This window comes from Rhea pennata, chromosome 13, assembly GCF_028389875.1.
Source record: "Rhea pennata isolate bPtePen1 chromosome 13, bPtePen1.pri, whole genome shotgun sequence".
NCBI classification, from domain to species: Eukaryota; Metazoa; Chordata; class Aves; order Rheiformes; family Rheidae; genus Rhea; species Rhea pennata.
In genome coordinates this window covers 19725792-19745587 of record NC_084675.1, presented here as the reverse complement: position 1 = coordinate 19745587, position 19796 = coordinate 19725792, and the positions used below count along the sequence as shown (strand labels likewise).

The following is a 19796-nucleotide window of genomic DNA, read 5'->3' as shown; positions in this document are numbered from 1 at the left end:
GACAACTTGTGCCAGTGCTCCGTCACCCTCACAGTAAAGAAGTTCTTCCTTATATTCAGGTAGAACCTCCTGTTTTTCAGTTTGTGCCCGTTGCCTCTTGTCCTGCCTCTAGGCACCATTGGAAAGAGTCTGGCCCCAACCTCTTGACACCTTCTCTTAAGATATTTGTGTGCATTAATAAGATCTCCTCTCTTCCCCAGGCTAAACAGGCCCAGCTCTCACAGCCTTTCCTCATAAGAAAGATGCTCCAGCATCCTAATTGTAGTTGTAGCCCTACACTGGACTCTCCAGTACCTCCATGTCTCTCCTGCTGAGAGAAGTCCAGAACTGGACACAGTACTCCAGATGTGGCCTCACCAGGCCTGAGCAGAGGGGCAGGATCACCTCCGTGCACCTGCTGGCAACACTGTTCCTAATGAACCCCAGTATACCATTGGCCTCCTTGGCCAGGAGGGCATGTTGCTGGCTCATGATTAACTTCTTGTCCACCTGAACTCCCAGGTCCTTCTCCATAGAGTTGCTTTGCAGTAGATCAGCCCATAACCTGTACTAGAGCATGAGGATATTCCTCCCTAAGTGCAGACACTTTGCACTTGCCTTTTTTGAACTTCATGAGGTTCCTCTCCGTGCAACTCTCCAGGCTGTCCAGGTCTCTCTGAATGGCAGCACAGCCTTCAGCTGTATCAGCCACTCCTCCCAATTTGGTACCATCAGCAAACTTGCCGAGGAGGCACTCTCCATTCACCTAGGTCATTGACGAATAAGGTGAACAGTCCTGCCCCTCGCTTCGAAGTCATTTGACTGCTACTGGTTTTCTCAGAAGTCTGATGAAAAATAGAATATTTGTGACACCGTGTACAGAGACAGAAGGCAAGCAAAGTTATCAGCTGGCACATTATCATCATTTTTCAGTTCTTTTTGACTCAGGATCATCATGAACAAAACAAAAAAGCTTGTAATCAATTTGCATATCTCTGATGAACAAAAAGGTGATGAGAAAGAAACTAGGGAAGTAATTTTTTGGAAAGTTTTACACCCCTTCTTTTTACACACTAAAAAGAACAAAGATGACAGACCGAACCACAAATTAGCAATCCCACCAGAAAAACTGTCAAGAGAAAGAGACTTTTAAGGACATCTAATGACAATAACTATAACCATGTCTGCAGCCAAGATTTTACCAGGCAGCCACATTTCACTGTCTCTTGTTCTGTGAAGACCGCTCAGAAAAATCTGAAGAAAAAGCGTGCATTACTGCAGACTTAAAATAAAGTGAGAAAAAATCAGCAACAAAGTTCTGCAAAAGGTTTTATTGAGCATAAGGGCTTGAGCATAAGTCCTCACTCATCAGCATCAAGCCATTAACATTCTTGGCAGCCACACACACTCCTGGCTTGCCAATGGCCCACTTTCAAGCAGGCTCTTTTTGTTTAGAAAAATCTTCAGAAAGTCCTGAATATTAAACCTTTCTTCAAGCTATAATGATCACAGAGATTAGCTCTGATCAGCAGTTTTAGGCCATATGTAAATTAGGTATCCCTAGGCATAGTAGCAAACCATGAAAATACCTTCTTTTTCTCCCTTTGGCTAGCAGCAATAAGGAAACAGTTTCACAGACCCTCATTAATATTGGTCCACAACATCTATTTAGCATTCAACAGGTCATCATTCCTAGACCATGTTAAGGACTAGCCTACAGCTAAGGTATACTAGATTTGCAAGAGAAAACATAAATTAGGTATTAAAAGCAGCTACAACAACAACAAAGAAACCCTACCTAATTCTGTTTCTCTTAATTAATCCTTTTTTATGTTTTCTAGTTCTTTGGATGATGCAGTCTAAGCAAATTTAATGGTATTTAAGGAGCTTCACCCTTCCCCATCCCCACAGACACGCTTATGAAAACACCAGCACACAAAAGTCAAGAAAAATATTTTTTCTATTCTAGCACCAATGACACAGTGCTTGAAACCCTTAGGACAGGCCAAAGAAATGCAAACATACGCCAGTTACAACACAAATACAACAACACTTCTTAAGTGAGAGTACAGTTAATGCACATATCGAACCCAGAAGCAACCAGGGGCTCACTGGCAGCCAGGACCAGTTCTGCTCGTGCAGTTGAGATGAACCATGTCCATTGGGAAGTCACAGCGGGCACTGAGCATGGGATAGCATGGGACTGAGCGGCAAGAGGTAGGAGAGCTATTTGGAGGGATAAAGCCTTTCTGTAAAGGCTTTAGGTGTGGACGAATGGTTGCATCCATCCTCAGGCATCACCTGCCTGAAGCTGGAAGCTGCTACAGCTGCCGGCAATAGCCGCAGCATGCATTAGTTGATGTTTCTGCCAGTGTCCTGACCCAGTGTGAGCACATCCATTTACAGTGATATGGGTGACATTCTGCAAATGTGGTAACTACTACTTTAACCTATATAGTCATTGAGGAAAATATTGTGATGTCCTTCACCTGAACTTACCAGTTATGAGTAACTACTTGTAAAGGAACTGACATCTGAGTTGTAAACCAGAAACCAGGAAAAGGAAAATCTAAAAGCTTTGCTTACTTCCAAAAGAATTAATCAGTTTGAAGGAAAGGAAAGGAGAGGAAAAAAAAAAAAAAAAAAAAAAAAAGAGGGGAAAAAATGAAAAGAAAAAAGACTTAAAACTTCATTCAATAGCAATGAAGCCCAAAGCTGATAATTTCAGCTTTTGCTTCTCACAGCTGTAGCAATGAGAAAATAAGAGCCCAAAGGATGGATAAACTACATTATCTTAACTAGCAATGGCACACCTTCAAAATATGAAATTGGGAAGGAAAAGCTATACTATTAACTTTTTTTCCCCAGCTAAGAATATATGATCAAATTCTTAATTCTTTAGTTCTTATTTAGTAAGCCTGCAGCATATACCAAATCTGCTGAAAGTGTAACCTTCCAAAATTAAACTGCCAAATAAGCAAGATTACAAACAAACCCAACAGGCATGTCTATCTTTTCGTCTTGTAATGATTTTGAGCACTGTAGGTTTTTGTTAACAGAAACCATGATACTGTTCAGCTTAAAATTAAGAAGGTAAAGCTCTTTAAATGAAAAACTAGAAGGTTGCAAAACAATGTTTGCAAGCGTGTCCAAACAGTAATGTACGCAATTTCATGATCCATTACACTGTCTGTTAAAAAATGCTGATGTGCCTCTACTGCTTTTGTTTTCCACAGTTCTGGTCCTTTTCTACAACAGCGATGAACTGAGTGCCTACAAAGCCCTGGCCTACTGGGCTTGGGAACGACTTATCTCCAAAAATACTTTGCAGAACAGTAATAGAATTGCCCCTCGTATCTCTGAGAAATCTATCGTGAACTTCCCTTGCTAAATAAGCATTTGTTTAACTAACATTGTACAGCATGCTCCTACGCGGCAGTGATGGCAGGCACACCCCATGTATTCACAGGTACCCTACAAACATTTCAAGATACCTTCTTAGATGCAATTGAATTCTGTTTATAAGAGTTATTTTTATATTCCCCATATGGGCTACGCTGAGGGTTGGACTAGATGATCTCCAGAGGTTCCTTCCAACCTTACCATTCTATGATATATTTTTGGTTTCTATGAATATCCATTCAAAGCTTGACAACTCTTTATTTACCAGAAATTCTCCTAGTGGTGTTAGGGCAAGGGCTTCCTCTGGGCAGTCCTCAACTTACTCCTACAACTACTGTGGAACTTGCCAGAACCTTAAACCATTTTTATTTTGCTCTTCCTAGCAGTATTTTTATTTTCTCTGAGAATAATGTTGTAGATCCTGGATACCAATTACCCAAAACAGGAAAACATTATTTTTCTCACTTTAAAATATGAACTGCTGTCTCCTAGGGGCAGAAGCCCAAGCAAGCTCCATTCAGAGAGATCAGCGGGATGTTTCCTCTTCTCACGCTGCCCGGCTCCACGCCAGGGCTCTCTCCAAAGCAGCCCAGTCCTGCAGACACACAATTCTTCTGACTGCAGCATTTCCTCGCCACAGCCTGTGGGAGCAAGGACCTAATAATATCGCATATAGGCAGGAACACTATGTTGCTTAACAGTTTGTTTCGCTGTTATATGCTACTGCATAAATTTCATTTTAATATCACGCAACTGCTGGGGCTGCATTTTTATAATTGGTGTTCTGCCCCAAAGGAGAACTTTGTGAAGAGTAAAAATGCTACCTAGGTGCTGAATCAGAGAATTTATTGTGAAAGCTTAGGGTAACAATACTTAGCCACAGAGCTTCCCAGCAAAGGTGCTGTGGGTGCTACACAATTCAAACTACAAAATCAGTAACATTAATTAATGTTTCACACAGTATAGTATAAAAGAAAATGAAGGTAGCAAATTATATTTCAAAAGAAAAGTTTTGGACAAAATCCTGTTCAAGCACAATAGAAAATGCAAAAATCTCAATAAATAGGCCTGAGCCTAGGCTAGCACCGTATTCTGAATCAGAGGTACAGTAACGTAGCGAGAATGATTTTTCCACGCTAAATAGTTAAGCTTGCAATTTTGGTCTCCTAAGTCTTGGATATTTGCAGTACATTATTATCTAGAAATAACAGTGCTGCATGAATTTGACTTTTCTACATCTGTTTATTTAATAATACTTGATCTCCGCTGACACAAAGGAATGTCATTTGACAAGAAAAAACAAAGAAATCCCTCACTAACACTCCCTTGAATCTAACTGTTTCAGATGCCTCCCATTTTTTTCAGATACAGCACAGAAGTACAGGGCACATGTTAAGAAATAATAGATCAAGAATATTTACAGGAATTACACACTCTGACTTTGAGTCCATTTAAAAAGAGAGAGACCACTTTCATAAATGCCAACATCAGAAAAGAATGCTTGTTCAACACAGTTTTAACCGAGCATCAGAGAATTCAGATTACAAAAACATACTGACGCTCTGGCAGTGGCTCCAAAGCCCAAAGGAGCTGTTTGGCACTACACATGATAGATTACAGCTTGGAGCAACAAATCAATATATCTTCATTCGAGAAAAGTGAGAAAAGGTTTGACAAACACAATTCACAGGGCTTTTATTCAGTGTGGGGGAAAAAAAAAAATACCTACCTTCCCCCTGTGAGGTCAAGTATTAGCCGGCCTCTTAAAGCCTAAAGCAATGAGGCCAAGAAATACTATTTTCCTGCATACTTAATAACATTACACCCTTGAGTACCCTGGAAGAAAATACATAATGTATATTCATTGAAGGAGCAATCATACGACCCCATGGACATACTCTGCACTGTACCACAAATCATTTCATTAATTAAAATCGCTTTGTCTGCAGGAGTGCGTCTCCATTTCAAAATCACATTAAAAATAAATTTCCCGGCCAAAGTTACTAACAACGCCTTGGATGATTAAAATAAAAAGATACTAAGAGCTGAACATGCTCTTTACTCCTGGTGCAAACATCATTTCCCGAACCCCCATCAGAGCTTCCGCAGGGGAAACGAGCGGCCAAATCCCACCCCCTGCGGTCCACCGCATCCCGCGGGGCTGCGCACGCTGCTGGAGGCTCCCGGTTTGTTCCAGACCATGTTCTCCACCATACTCTTCTCACTTAGAATAATCAGTAAATACTTCTACTCTTATGAAAACTGTCTTTTACAAGTGCTAAACTTCATGCTGATTCCTCTGTAAATATCCCTTTCAATAGCAGATTTTTCAGCTGGGACAGAACAACCCGAAGGATGAAGTCATACATCATCTTCATCGGCACAATACTTCACACAAAGACAGGAGTCTCTGATTTTTAAAGTATTTTTTAGACATAGTAGAAATCAAAATTGTGGGGGAAAAAAAAAAATCAATCAAAATGTTTTAACCAAACTATTTTTCACTTTTGCTTTAGAATAAAAAAAAAAGTTTGTTAGATAATGTCAATCTGTCGTACCAAACTGAAAACCTGAAAGTCAAATATTTTCCAGCTGAAATCCACAATGTTCCCTAATTTTCAGTTTTCCTTTTTACTAGAAAACCATCAAGAAAACCTTTTCCATTCATTTTCGTCAAGCCTGCCGGGGTAGAAGGGGGCAGCGCAGCCACTTGTAACACAGTGCAACCTCAGGAACTTTCGCTGCCTGTTTCGGATCTCCCAGGCCGTGGACGGCGAGGAATCGCACTGCCTGGGACCGGCAGGTACGTGAGCAGCAGCACCCCCATCCTCTGCCTAGAGAACAGGTGCCCGACAAGCAGAAGGGAAAATACAGCCTTACTCCAACCAGGGAGCAAAACTCCTGGCTCCCAGTTTTGTTTTCTCAGCTATTGGCCTAGAAAAGAAGCCACACTGGTCGTCTGCACTGATACTAGATTAAAAGGGTGGGGGGGGTGGGGGGGGAGATAGTAGTTGAAATTATATTTTCCACATTTTGTGGCATTTGTTCTTTTTCCTGTAACGAGCATTCGTCAGAAATTTCTGATTTTTTTTCCCCCTCCGAATATCTGAAAACCAGATATTCTGCGTGCTGCTGACAAGGCTATCTTTGATGAACAGCCATAAAGGTATTAACAGGGAGACTAGACCTAGAATTCGCATATTTGATCGCAGTAAAATGAGATTATCGGCCCTAAACGTTGACTGTTATCTCACTAGTTACGATCGCTGCTGAAAAGCATTTGGAGGCTGGCTGAAGCGGTACGGGCTGAGGGAGTCGAGGTCCTGCACGTACGCCGTTCTACCACAGCGCCGTCCCGAGGGTTAATGCACGTGAGGCGCGCGTTAAACCTTCCCTCCTTCTCACTCTTCTCATCCTGTGACCCGGGTTATAGTGTTGTAGGGAGAAAAAGGGAGCTGGAATCAAAGTAAGCGCTATTAGAAAAACGTGAGGACAATTTATTAGAACCATTATAGCATCAAATACGTAATTTTGTCGCACTTCTGTTACTACTGCAACATTTTGAAAGACTCGGGCCAATTTCCCCAGAATTTTTTTGTAGAGAAAATCTGAAAAACAATCCATAATGTTAAGAGTCGACCACAGAAAACTGTTCCACTTTGACGTTTTCTTATCAATCACTTTGAGACGGCTGTTAAAGCCGAATTAATTTAGGTTCATTCGTGCAGTTTTCTTCACAGAGGATTTAACTACTTTTGGTTTTACTGTGACTCAAAATTAGAGCTGGATTTCATTCTCTCATAATATTTCTCAAATAGACCTTCATTGTCTGTAATCCCAGGCATTCATAATTAGAAAATAGGCAGAAAAATATAGATACAGTGGCTACAAATGTTTTATTTCTGCCATCTGTGGAATAACATATAATTTGATATGCAATAAGGGAAGTCTTTTCCCCTTTCAAAAGCAATTGCTGCAGCTGAACGGTTTCTAAATACCGCCACATACTACCGTTTGCACTTTCAAGGTGTTCCTCTGTCCTGGCTACGACTGTCATCGTCGTTTATTAAACCTCAAAGAATTTACAGTGCTTCTTAAAACAGCAGAGAGAATTAAATCTCAAGTTTTTGCCAGGTAAGTTATGCTTAAAGATGTTTGGGGGTTCCTTTCCCCCTCCTCTTTTAAGGGTAGAAGCTTATAAAATAGTGTAACTTAGAAGCAGATAAAAATTGTAGAATTTCCTTCTGATAACTGCTGCAGTAATGATCACTGCGCTTCACTGCTCTAAGGTTAAATCATAATACCAGCGGGCTACGTTTTGCTCCAAAAATCACCGTCTTGAGTATGCACCTGTCAATATTTCTTCAGATCCGTATTTAAGACGTTTCTACTGGAAGCTTCCAACACAGATAAGCAAAAGACAGACGACAAGCAAGAAATCTGCACCACCGCGAGATTCCACCGCCAGCCTGTCTGTCACACACATTTCTTGTGTTTGGGATTCGGACTCAGCCAGGCATTCTTGGCCTCTGCAGCAGCTGACATCGGTATGAGAGTTTTTTTCCAAGGAAACCCAACAACAAACTTCATCTTTGGCAGATTATTCTTGGGGTGAGAAAAAGTTGCTCTTAAAAAATTTTCTTAAGTAGTTTGAAGCACGTTAGTGGTATCTTCTCCTTTGGCTTCTCAGGTCTACAGGCTCCAATTTAACCCCCAGGCACTATTTGTATAAGGGATGGGGGAGGGGAATAATAAGATAGGGAGGAATGAAATAAAGGGAAAAACAGAGGAAAAAGCCATAAAGCTTGAACCCACAGTTTAAATGAACCTGATTTTTTTTAAGGTGCTATCTAGCTGATAGTGTCTTTCAGATAATATTAAGGAAAACCTATAAATAAATAAATAAATAAATAAATAAATAAATAAGAAGTAGTAAAAAAAAAGAAATAATCCTGTTGTTCAGCAATGATCTGCTTTTAATAAAAAGCGGAAATTTAAGGACCTGCCTACTGACCTCTGGCGCTGTGCGCCAAGGCGAACGCGCTGCCCGCTTCCAGGGCTCGGACCGGCGGCGGCCCCCCGGCACGGCTGCCAGAGGAAACCACGCTCCGCGTTGTAAAACTGGGTTATAAAACGCACAGTCCCAGGATTTACGTCCAGTCGAGTGAGAGGACAAGGTGGGTAGTCCCTCAACTACTGTACCTAACACCATCAGTCTCCAAATCATATAATAAATTTATAGCACACGATTGCAAGCTGTGGGGATTTATCACCTTCTCACGCGCTTTTACGGGCTCAAAGGAAACACAGCGGGGCGGGAGAGACGACTAGGCACCGACTCAAAGCCCAGCGCGCAGGACAGCCCGCCGGGTTTAGAGGTGTACCAACGCAAACCGAGCTCTTCCAGCACCAAAGCCCGCCCGGGGGCGGTGGTCTCCCCCTCCTCGGCAGCACGCCGCACAGCGCCGGGCATTTTTTTGAGACGCTACATTATCTTTCAATCACTTGGCTATAGGGATGGCGATGTCCCTGAGCCTAAGCTGCTTAAGCCTTTCAAGCTCATCCTTCCCTCTTCTAAGAGGGCAGAAGTTGATGCATAAACAGCCACAAAACCCACTTGTAACCGTATTAGTGTACAGATAAATTTCCCCTTTGCAAGAAGTTAAATATTGAATCACAGAAGCACACTCGAGACCCTGTTCTTCAGGAGCCAGAACGGACGCCAGCGCTTTCTTAAAAATTCATTTGTTCTTTAATTAAGGAACATGCTTGTTCTTATTTAATGAACCTGGGCTATAACGTAAGAGCAGCCCAAACAACTACTCATCTCTGCTTTGATTGCTCTGTGCCTGGAAGCGTATTACAGAGGATACTTTACTATATGAAACGTTCAAGCACAGAGACCGTAATACATTCAATAACGTTAAGCATTAACGCTGCTCAGGCTATAAGACTAATTTCTAGTGTGTTACTGTGTAACTACAGAAAGCAGATGAAAGCTCATTTTAGCAGGAGGGATAGTGAGCAAACAAGTCATTTATGCCTAACAAGAACAAGAGTCAAGGCGAATTTTATGTCTGGGGCCGAGGAAGGGGGTGGCTCAGCATCTCTGCCTCTTACAAGCGGGTCAGTAACTCTGACCCGGGCACCTCAGGTGATCTGGAGCTTTTTCTGAGCCTAACCTATTTCTGCTGAAAATCAAGGATAATTGAACCCTGGAGTGAACTGCAGGCTCCTGCTTCCAGACATTCCTACCACATACTCAGCTTCAGTGAACTACTAATTGCTACACTCGAGATTATTTTAATTTGCTCAAAATGTACTAGTTTGGAAACAGTGGCACAGTTAAGGCGCACCTGGCGATGACTGGGCAATACTGCAGTGGGTCATCCAAGATACAAGGGCAGATTAGATTGGATGTACATCTGTCTGCCATAATACTATAAGATTTATAAATACATAGCCTATTTATCACCTTTTCTTTTTATTATGTAGATGCACACAGTGACTAGAAAATTCCAGGATCCCTAGGCTTATGAAAGTATTAGGTAAGTATCCATACGTCTGCACACGTTGAAGCATCTCTGCTATGTATAAATGCAATACATATATATATTTACAGATATATTTTATCCACACACAGATTTGGGAACAAATTTCTCCTAGTATTTACAAAGCCACTGTGCATAATTAGCCAACCAGCTTCTGTTTGAAAATCAAAAATATTAGCGTTAAAGATATCTCTGCCCAGTTCATGTCTGTTACATTGATAGGCTGGTGTACAAAGAGCTTGAAAGAAATGAGTAAACTTGTTGAGGGTGGCGGTGCCGCAGCCGGGCTGCCCTGCACGCTCCCGAGTCCCTCAACCCGGCGGCTTCCCGGGCCAGCGTCTCGTTAAATCCCACCGCGCCGAACAATCAAGCCGCGGACGGTGAACGCTCTCCCCGGACTTGTCAGAGTCCTTGAACCGCTTTATACCTGTTTTTCACAACAGCTCGTGGTAACAAGCTTCTTAATTAAATGTGTGACATTTGACATTGCAAACCTCCAGGAAAATCAAGGTATTGCAGCAACACACAGAGCTCTCACTCAAAAAAGCCCGGATTTCAACTCTTAATTCTGAAATAGTTTTGAGGTGGATGTAGTTAGACATTTCACCTTTATGGCTTAGATCTATATATACTTCTAAGATTTTTCTACTGATCATTTGAGAAAAAATATGAATAATTCAGTATGAAATAATGAGTGCACTCATTACATACCTTTAGCAGCTAGCTGGCAGAAACTGAAAAAGAATTTATGCATCTTCAAAACCTGCTATGGCACCATCCATAAGAGAGGTTGTAACACGCACTTGAATTTTCAGCAATTCTGTTTAGTCAGACGTAAAGTCAAAGTGGCTCTTTTCCTAAATTTTTTTTTCAGAATACATGACACTGAAAGTTTCGTTTTTTAGTGTTGGGTTACACATAGGATAAACAAGGCTAAGCTATATCTTTACAAGCTTTATTTAACAAAGAGAACAAAAAAAAAAAAGCATGGGGAAAACGTCTTTCACTTAGCTTGGGAGAAAACAATTAATTTGGATCAAATCAGAATAATAAAATACAAGATGAGAGAAGAAATTCAAAGTACTTTCCTCAAGATTAGCAGATCGTGCCCATCCAACTGGGAGAAAGATAGGGTCTAGCAGACAGGTTAGTAAGGATTTTATTATCTTTTATTAATAAAATTATTATTATTTATTATTGCTATACTGTTTATTATTGTTATTTATATTTATTGTTTTATTATTTTATTCAGGATTTATCTGGTGAGACTCCTATAATTAAAGCTCAAAACAAACTGCAGTATTTTACTTTTCATTATTAAAATTCATCAGTATTCCTATATCATACAAAGCAGGCCTACAATACATATATGCAAGCTTCCATTTCACATTTGAAAATTAAATCTGTTTAGCATTTTCCCCTGTAGATTCAGTGGAAATACTGATTTATATTAGGTGAATCCCCAAATGAGTTCAGCATAATTCCTCATATTATAAGGAATATCAAAAAGCATTCCTAATTATTATTCTCATTATAAACTAAAACACAGAAAAGTGCTTTTGATGTTGTCTCAAACTTTTTTTTCATTGTCTGAATTTGCGACCATCATCTACATCAGCAGTACTTCAAGCATGTGCCTGTGGTTCACTTAAAAGTACATTTTGACACCCATCAAAATGTACCTCCTTGCTTTGATTATATCTTTTCTGCAGTTCTTATTCAAATAATCTAACTTTGATTCTCTCATTACAGTCACAAACTCTATCCAGCTGCAAATTTTAGGAAGTACTTTGCTTGGTAAAGTAGTTTTACACAAGGTATGTGTATTCCGCTAAACAGATTGCAGTTTCCATACATGCGGCCCTCAAAAACTCTGCAAATCTCCCCATTTGCATAAGATTCAGCAAAGTGCAAAGCATCAGCCCAATACATACACGCAACGCACGTCCTGCTTCAGGCTTGCACCTCTCACCTAACTGACGTTCAGTGCTCGTGCTAAGGGGTGTCACTGTTGACACCATTTTCTTTCTAACGCTATTAAGAATTTGATAACCTGCACTCTTCCAATCTAATCCTTTCAAAACACACATGCAATGCGTTAAAAAACATGAACAAACATGCACATAGAACATAGTAACTTTTATGATAAAAAAGCATGAAGTACGGAGAAGTAACATCTGGATACTGATATAGACAGAATCAGAAGACACTGGGAAACATCAGGTGCTACCTTTACTTGGACGAAAAGAGACGCTACCCTTCACTGCTCTCTTCTGCTGGAGCTTCTTTGGGAAAAGCCTGTCTTTCCTATCTTTTGACTAGAGGAAAGCTCTTAAATGCACCACCATGTTCTTGGATTTACAGGCTGCAGGAAAGATGTGGGCTTGCAGAGCTCACCAAATTCAATGCAATTTTAAGCATTTTACAGATTTGGTAACTCTTATTCCATGAACCAGCAGACATTGCAAAGAATGAAAAAAAGAGAGTCAAAAACCCCACTCCCATAATATTTGAAATGCATCAAGGGTGACAAAAGCTGCACAGCAGCCAGAAAAGGATGTCTAAAGTATCCTGGCCACTTTGTTAGGCCAGTCTGTAGTTTACTTCCCCTGGTATCTTTTCATTCTCCTCTACCACATCCAAACATGTTAATATTCATTCATGTATTAATCTTCTTGTTGCTGTTGGGTTAAGTGTAAAAAGACAGCATGGCATGTTCTTCTTGATGTAAAGCTGCCACCTTTGGAACCAGTTTTCATTTATCTGGATGACAGCCATGTACTTGTATACAGTGTACAGCTATCAATGACATTCAGTGCTTCAGACGCTTCCTCGTGTTTTATCCAGTTTTACAGATTATTATTTTTTGATATTGAACATCCCTCTTCTGTTTGCATCTTTACATGTCCTATTATTTCGAGTAATTATTTATAGACATCTCCCAGTCCTGCTTTGGGGTTCCTCAGCTGGAATGTAACGTATTCTGGCTATTGTGCCATGGAAAACAAGTTGCTGGGTTTTAATGCAATTCTCAAGCAATTTTCCCAACCACTGCAGTAAGGTTTTACCCCAATGGGCTTGCAACATACCGTTACAAGTCACTTCACGACGTCAAATGTGTTTAAAATAATTTCTGCTAAATGCCTCCAAGCAAGTGAAACGAGACGGCTGCCAAGCTCACTTAACTAGCCCTTGCTTTTCAACCATTTAAGGGGGAAGGTTTTCCAAACATCCCTGCCTGCCTATGTAACTCGTAAGATTCCAGTCCCCCTCGTCAACTCACGGAGCTTAGGTCTGCAGCAGACCACAGACCCTAAAGCTTAGGGCTGGCAGCTGCAGAGATCAGACAAGTCTCCAAACTACAGGAAACGCACTGTGTCGTAAGGTAGAAAACAAGAAGGTGAGAAATCAGCAGCGCAATTAAGCCAAAGCCCATTACAACCTGTAGAAATATTGCCATAGGTGTCATGGAATTAGCCTCAAGTATCATTTTTCTGTTATATGTTGGCTCCAGTCTCTTGCACTAATTGGAGAGGTTAGCAATCAATAGGAAAAATGCAAATTACCTTTCAACTGCTGGGCTGGTTTTCGCTTTTTGTTTGTTTGTTTCCAAACAGAGAGTCACCACATTTTTAATTTGTCCAGGAGAGGTCATACAGTCACTTTAAACATGCATTTCAGCGTACTTTTGTAAGAATTTGACTCTAGGCTATTTCCAGAAATATGACTGGTTTCCATGAAAATAGCTGATTAAATTCACTCCCAGGGAAAAAAAAATACATATAAGAAAATGCATCGCTGTATTGCCTGCCATTCACACTTTTTTCTCATAAAATAAATCACAACCTGTGACAAGCCCTGGCTTGAAACTAGTGAGTATTTTTCATGTGATGCATAATACTGCTCTATATTCCCAGTAACAACGCTAGATATTTTCTTCTTTAGTAAAGCGATGGCACAAAAATACTAGCCGTCCAAACAACCAAAAATCAAATTTATGAGTACAGAAATGTAGCCTTAGTAACTCAAAAATCTATTAAAACACCACTAAAATACATTGATGTTGGGAGTATGCACAAAAGGTTCTTTAACTATTTATAGACACATGTAGTAATAAATACAAAAATTACACACTATCTCCATGTTTTCTTAATTTTTTTCTCATTTTAACTAGTATGTGTCGCAGAGAAAGAAGGTCAGTTGTACATTACAAGGGGAAACTGTCATATTTTGCTTGGTGCAGTATTTCAATCTTGAAAAAATACAGAACTTTAAACACGTGCAAGACGATGCACTATCCTTTGGAGAAGCTAAGGCACAACCACTTCACTATTGCTACCAGTGTTATTATTTACACCCTAGTTCTGTCCCAAAGCCCAAAGGAGCTCCAACAAAAATTAGAGAGAAACGAAAGGATGACTTGCACACAGAACCATCTCATTACGGTGTAATTCATCGCAGTAGGTTGCCTGTGCATGCTTGTTCAAATTGTTCAAGCTGTTTCTGTTCTCTAGCCACCATGTGATTACTGCCTTGGTGTCTTATGAGGTGCACAGCAATGGAAGAGTATTTTTTTTAAAAAAAAAAAAAGCTTAGCTTGAACTGCGAGTTTAGAAAAAATAAAAATAAAAAATACATAACATCACTGCAAGGCAAAGTATTCTTTGTCTTACCCTAATCAAGGAACTAAATCTTCAAAATACTAGAGACAAAAAGCCACTTAGAAAACAAGAGAAACCTGGGACATCAGTCTTACAGCAATCCGAAGGAAGTCCAGCCCAGACCTTCATTCGGATATTGAAATGAAGATCTGTATTTAAACTGGTATTGCTAAACTCTCCCTAAGATTTATTAGTAATTCTTTCATATTTCTGAATATAGACAGTGTTCAAGTGCAATTTTAGAATCAATAGACACACAGGAACCCAGAAATGAGTAACTTAAAACAAGATGATACTGGGCCGAACCCCTAAAAAAGTTCTCAAATTCCTTCAGGTCACAGTGTAGTATATCTATATCATTTCCAATGTAATTACACTTCTCTCATCATTGCATTGCATCCATGGACATTTACATTTTGATCTAGTGATCATGAAGACGAGTCATTATTTATTGTGCATTATTTATTTTTCTGCAGAGGATTAGTTTGATGAATGGGGCTGATATAGAATTTGAATGAAGGTGTAAGGTGGGCTGTGATAGGCAAAAAGGTTATGCATATAATGCAAAGTCTTTCTTTTGGAACTTCAAACAAGAAATTCAGCAATGTAATTTCAGTACAGTAAAAAGGAACCAGAACATGCTGATTTACATGCACATACATGCAAACTCATGCACATGAAGATTTCTGTCAAGCTGTCCAGTGCAACTGTTGATTGCAAGCAGAAAGACAGCAAAATCTGATGAGTAATTTTAAAACATATGCCACTAGATTTGAAGAACTAAGGAAAACAGATGTAAACAACACAAAATCTTGGTTGACGGAGTGCTACTGCAGTACAGAACTATGACAGACTCTTGCTGACAACTGATTCCATTGGTTCCCTTTTACACAGCCTAATTTGCAGGCACTGGTGCTCTTGGCACCAGGAAAAGAAGGCTACAAAGTTTAACGGGTTATCTGGAGGAAAAAGGGAGAGGACAAAAGCTGAAGATGAACAAAATTATTCGAACTTCAATTAACAGGTAAGATAATCGTAACTCCAAATGCCACATGGATATATACCAAAATGAAGTAGGAGAAAATGGACGATGAAGATAACGATAGGAAAAATGCACTGCGAGTTGGACTGAGGAACATGCATACTGAATCAGAAGCATGTCTCAATATAAGGAGAGGTGGTAGAAGTAAACTAACATTATCTTAACACTGACAAAAGAGCAGTTCATCATGTACTTCACACCTGCAGCTAATCAAACAATCCCAGCTATATGTGTAATGTAAAATTTGCTGAGAAGGTTACACAATTTGTAGAAGCTACGCAAATGATAAAATAAGAGCAAAAATAATATCTACTCCTATCAACATATAACATAGCAACTAAAGTGAAAGGTATTGTCTACCCTGTTCACAGCAAACAAAGTACATTGTCACTGCATTAAACTTCAATGAACGTTAAATATTCATAGTAATATAACACACTTGACTCCTGCTTTCATCTCAAAATATTTCAGTATGCCCAAATATCCCAAATACCACGTCTAAACTCAGGCACAGGTTCAGCTGTGTACAGAGGATACAGCCTTGCGTTTAATGATGCACAGAAAGACATATAGATACACAGCCTGCAACTCTGATCTCAGCGAAATCAGGATCACTCCACTGATCTTCATGGGGGCTTCCATCATTTAGATTTCTTTCCCTGAGCTCACAATTAACTCTATTATGCTTTCTGATCGTACAATTACCGCTTACAAACGCAGTAGAGATACCTCTGGAGTGAAATGCAACAGCTGGTTAACAACTCGCAACAAAACTGCACCACAGCTGAGGATGAAAGTTGAAGAGAACTACTTCAGCTTGTGTCTGCAGGAAGAATTTAGCTAGAATGGCTGTGTGCATCCAAACCAGAATTTGGAAAAAAAATCTTTATTTTTACACAATTTCATAATCAAATCTTCAGTGACCTCAGCACAACACTTTCATTACCGGCTTTAATTCTCAAAGTGTGGTTTTATTTTGTTACACAGGTAACGCAGTTCAATATCCCAACCTGCCCGACAGTACCAGTATATTTATAATGCATTTTCCATTTCTTCCCATTATTTACCTCACCCAGTACTATATAAGCAAATAAAAACCACCCTGCCAGCAGACAACCTTACAGAGAATAGGTGGAATTTCCCCTCTGAAGAGATACTGTACATGTTTTATTTGGTCTGAATCTTAATCGTATCCTAAGGGTTATCTTTGTTGATACCACATATGAATAACAAAGTGAAAACCTAAGCCCAGGCTTTCATTCCAAGCTATATTGTTTTGCATTTGTTTCTCTTTTAGCACAGAAACTTCACTGTTCCAAAAAATCATTACTCACTGTCCCAAAAGGCTGCTCTCACCTCCTTATGCGATGAGGGATTCAGTGAGCCACAAAGTCAGAAAGAAAAAATGTCCAATATAAAAACCATACATTTATCAATAGGCAGAACTTAGTCAGTGGTAATTCATAGACATATGACTGGCATGGACTTACCTGTAGGAGATCCCTCCATGACATGACCAACATAGGGTCCTTCTTTGAACATTGGCCTGTTATCATTTTGATCAATTACAGAAATGTCTAGACGGACTGGGCCATCAATGATTTTCCCGCTTAAATCTGTGATCTCAACTTCCAGCTGTACGAACAAAAAGAGAGAAGTAAATTCATTAGTTCATTATCAAGGTGAACAAGGAGCAAGAACAAACAGCTTACATCAGCGTTGCTGTAACCAGCCCCTGGCAAGGATACCACGTGCAGCTCTGAGACTGGGGTAGGAACAGATTTAAAGTCTAAGTAAAAGAGAAAGTCAGATATCCACTCCTATCAAAATACCACTGGGTAATATGAAAATGCCAAGCTTCCTGAAGTACAAAATCACTAGAGTATGGGGGCAGGGGCAATCCTCCAGAATTTGATCCCAGTTATGTGAAGATTTGCTTAGAATTTGTTTCTTTACTTTTTTCAAGTACAACTATATTTAAAGCACACACATATGGAACTATCACATTATAATCTACTTATATCTTCTAAAACTCAGTTAAGAGTTTTTCATTAAGAAAAAAGGTGAGAATGATTTTAGATCTACTAAAAAAATGTGCTCAATGATGATGGAATGAAATATTACGTTAGATACTTCTAATGCTTCTTCATTTTGTTTAATAATGTAGACAACAGAACAACACATATAATCTTATATAAACAGGAATATATGCACACACGCGCTCATATCGCAATGTACAAAAGTATCTGTTGAATTAAAGAAGACATACACAGCTGGGGATTTGTTTGAACTTTTTACTTCCAAAAATTGGAAGGGAAGGTAATACCATATATCTCAACTGTCCACTCACAACAAGAGGTCATACTGAGTCACTAAAACAGCAGCAGCCATCAGGGAAAACCAACTAAAACTTCTTATATGATAACAGAAAAGGTCAGTTTAGATTGCAACCATGTTCTACATTTGCAGTTCTCTCTCTCCTCACTAGGACATAAATAAAAACAGCAATAAACACATCAGGAGACAGGTATCATTTCCACCGTACCCTATTCTTCTCTGGACTCAACTCTCTAATGGAGTTAAGCCAGCCAGAAAACGAACCTAAGCACAGATGTTAGCATCCTCCTCTCCCAGTCTTTCCCCAAGACAGTCATAGCAGCAGGGACTGGAAATCTCCAAGTGTTTTGTTTATTCTGCTAATTTATTCTCCCTTGACATGCCTTAGACCTGTAAGTTATTTATAAGTTAGTGATAAACCCTCCTGAGAAGGAATTAGGTCAGAATTCTAAATTCCTTTATGAAACTGGATGGCTTATTATCACATCTCAGTTTATTTTGTTAGGCTTAGAAATACATTCCACTTTTACAGTTGAACAGGCTGGGTGTGAGCAGGAGTATTTATGATCTGGGTAAACTATCCGCTCACATGCACCAAGCAGCATCACGGTCCATTTTAACATCTACTCACTTTGCTTACCATGACTTAGCTAGAGAGTGTTCTTGCAGGGCCTTTCTCAAGCCTTACCTCTTACTAGCTACAAAGCTGAATAGCTTAAAAGCCAACAAATGTTCTGATGTGAAGACAGCTGAATCATGTGGCATTGGCACGGCGGACGTTTTATGCGGGCATGTGCCTCTACTTTCCAGGGCTTGTTTGACATCGGACTCTGAAGTAAACGTACTAATTGTAGGATTGCACATGGTTTGACGGGGACTAGGAATAAAAACTCAGTCTTATTACTGAACTACATTAAAGCTAGACACAGTTTTAGATATAGTTGGAAACAGCTGACAAAAAGATTTCTCTTGGTAAATGCTGACTCATCAAATGTTAATTGCTTGGGGGAATGGAAGAAAAACATTATTACACTGTGAAAATCCAGCAAATTCATTTTCAAATTCAAGATAATTTGCTCTTAATCTATCTCTCAGAATTAAGTGATTATACTGCTCACTAGAAAGAACAAAGGCTTTGCTAAATTAAAAAAAAAAAAAAAAGACTACCTCAGGTGCTCTTATCAAAACTGTAAGTCATCTAAAGCAAAAGTTAATCTGATATTTGGGGTTTTCTTACAAACTTCTACAGATTACAGAAGAGAACAGGAGATTCCTATTGATGTTTAGAAAAAACACACTTAATTATTGAAAAGACCAGTTGCTCAAACAATCATAAAAAGCCCATGAGGTTTATAGCCATGGTTGTTATACCCTCGCAACACACATGGAAATCAATACTCATCAAGGCCTACCAGTATCACAGTCAATGTCGATAGTCAGCGGCGTCTAGAAAGAACATCAGCCCCAACCCAAAAGCTACGCATGCCTGCCCAGAACGAGTACCATCAGCATCTATCAATAGAGCTCCATAGTGACAGATCAGTATCGGACCTTATCAATAGGACTGGAATTCAACAGGCATCGATACCACGCAACACTGAGAGCAATCGATGGTGACATCCTTCCATGCCTACCAAGAGTAACATTGGCCACAGACCAGAAGTTACATAAGCCTGTCCAGGGCAAGACATATCCAAGCTCTTGCCAGGGATCAATATCAACAGTTACCCATAACTATCGAGACCTCCTCCCATCGATCCCTCCCTATAATGAAGTTTGCAAAGCAACAGCACACGATGCCCCTCAACGTTGAGAAGTACCCAT

The 19796-nt window shown here is 39.8% G+C and overlaps 1 protein-coding gene across 2 annotated transcripts in view; it reads right to left on the bottom strand.

Annotated features, from left to right (window-relative positions):
* The window catches only part of CDH13 (cadherin 13), a 480777-nt gene that overhangs the window by 184625 nt on the left and 276356 nt on the right, over positions 1-19796 (bottom strand). For both annotated transcript variants that reach the window (XM_062586341.1, XM_062586342.1), the window contains exon 6: positions 17126-17270. In XM_062586341.1, coding sequence (XP_062442325.1) covers positions 17126-17270 — 145 coding nt within the window. The remainder of the gene's footprint in view (positions 1-17125; positions 17271-19796) is intronic.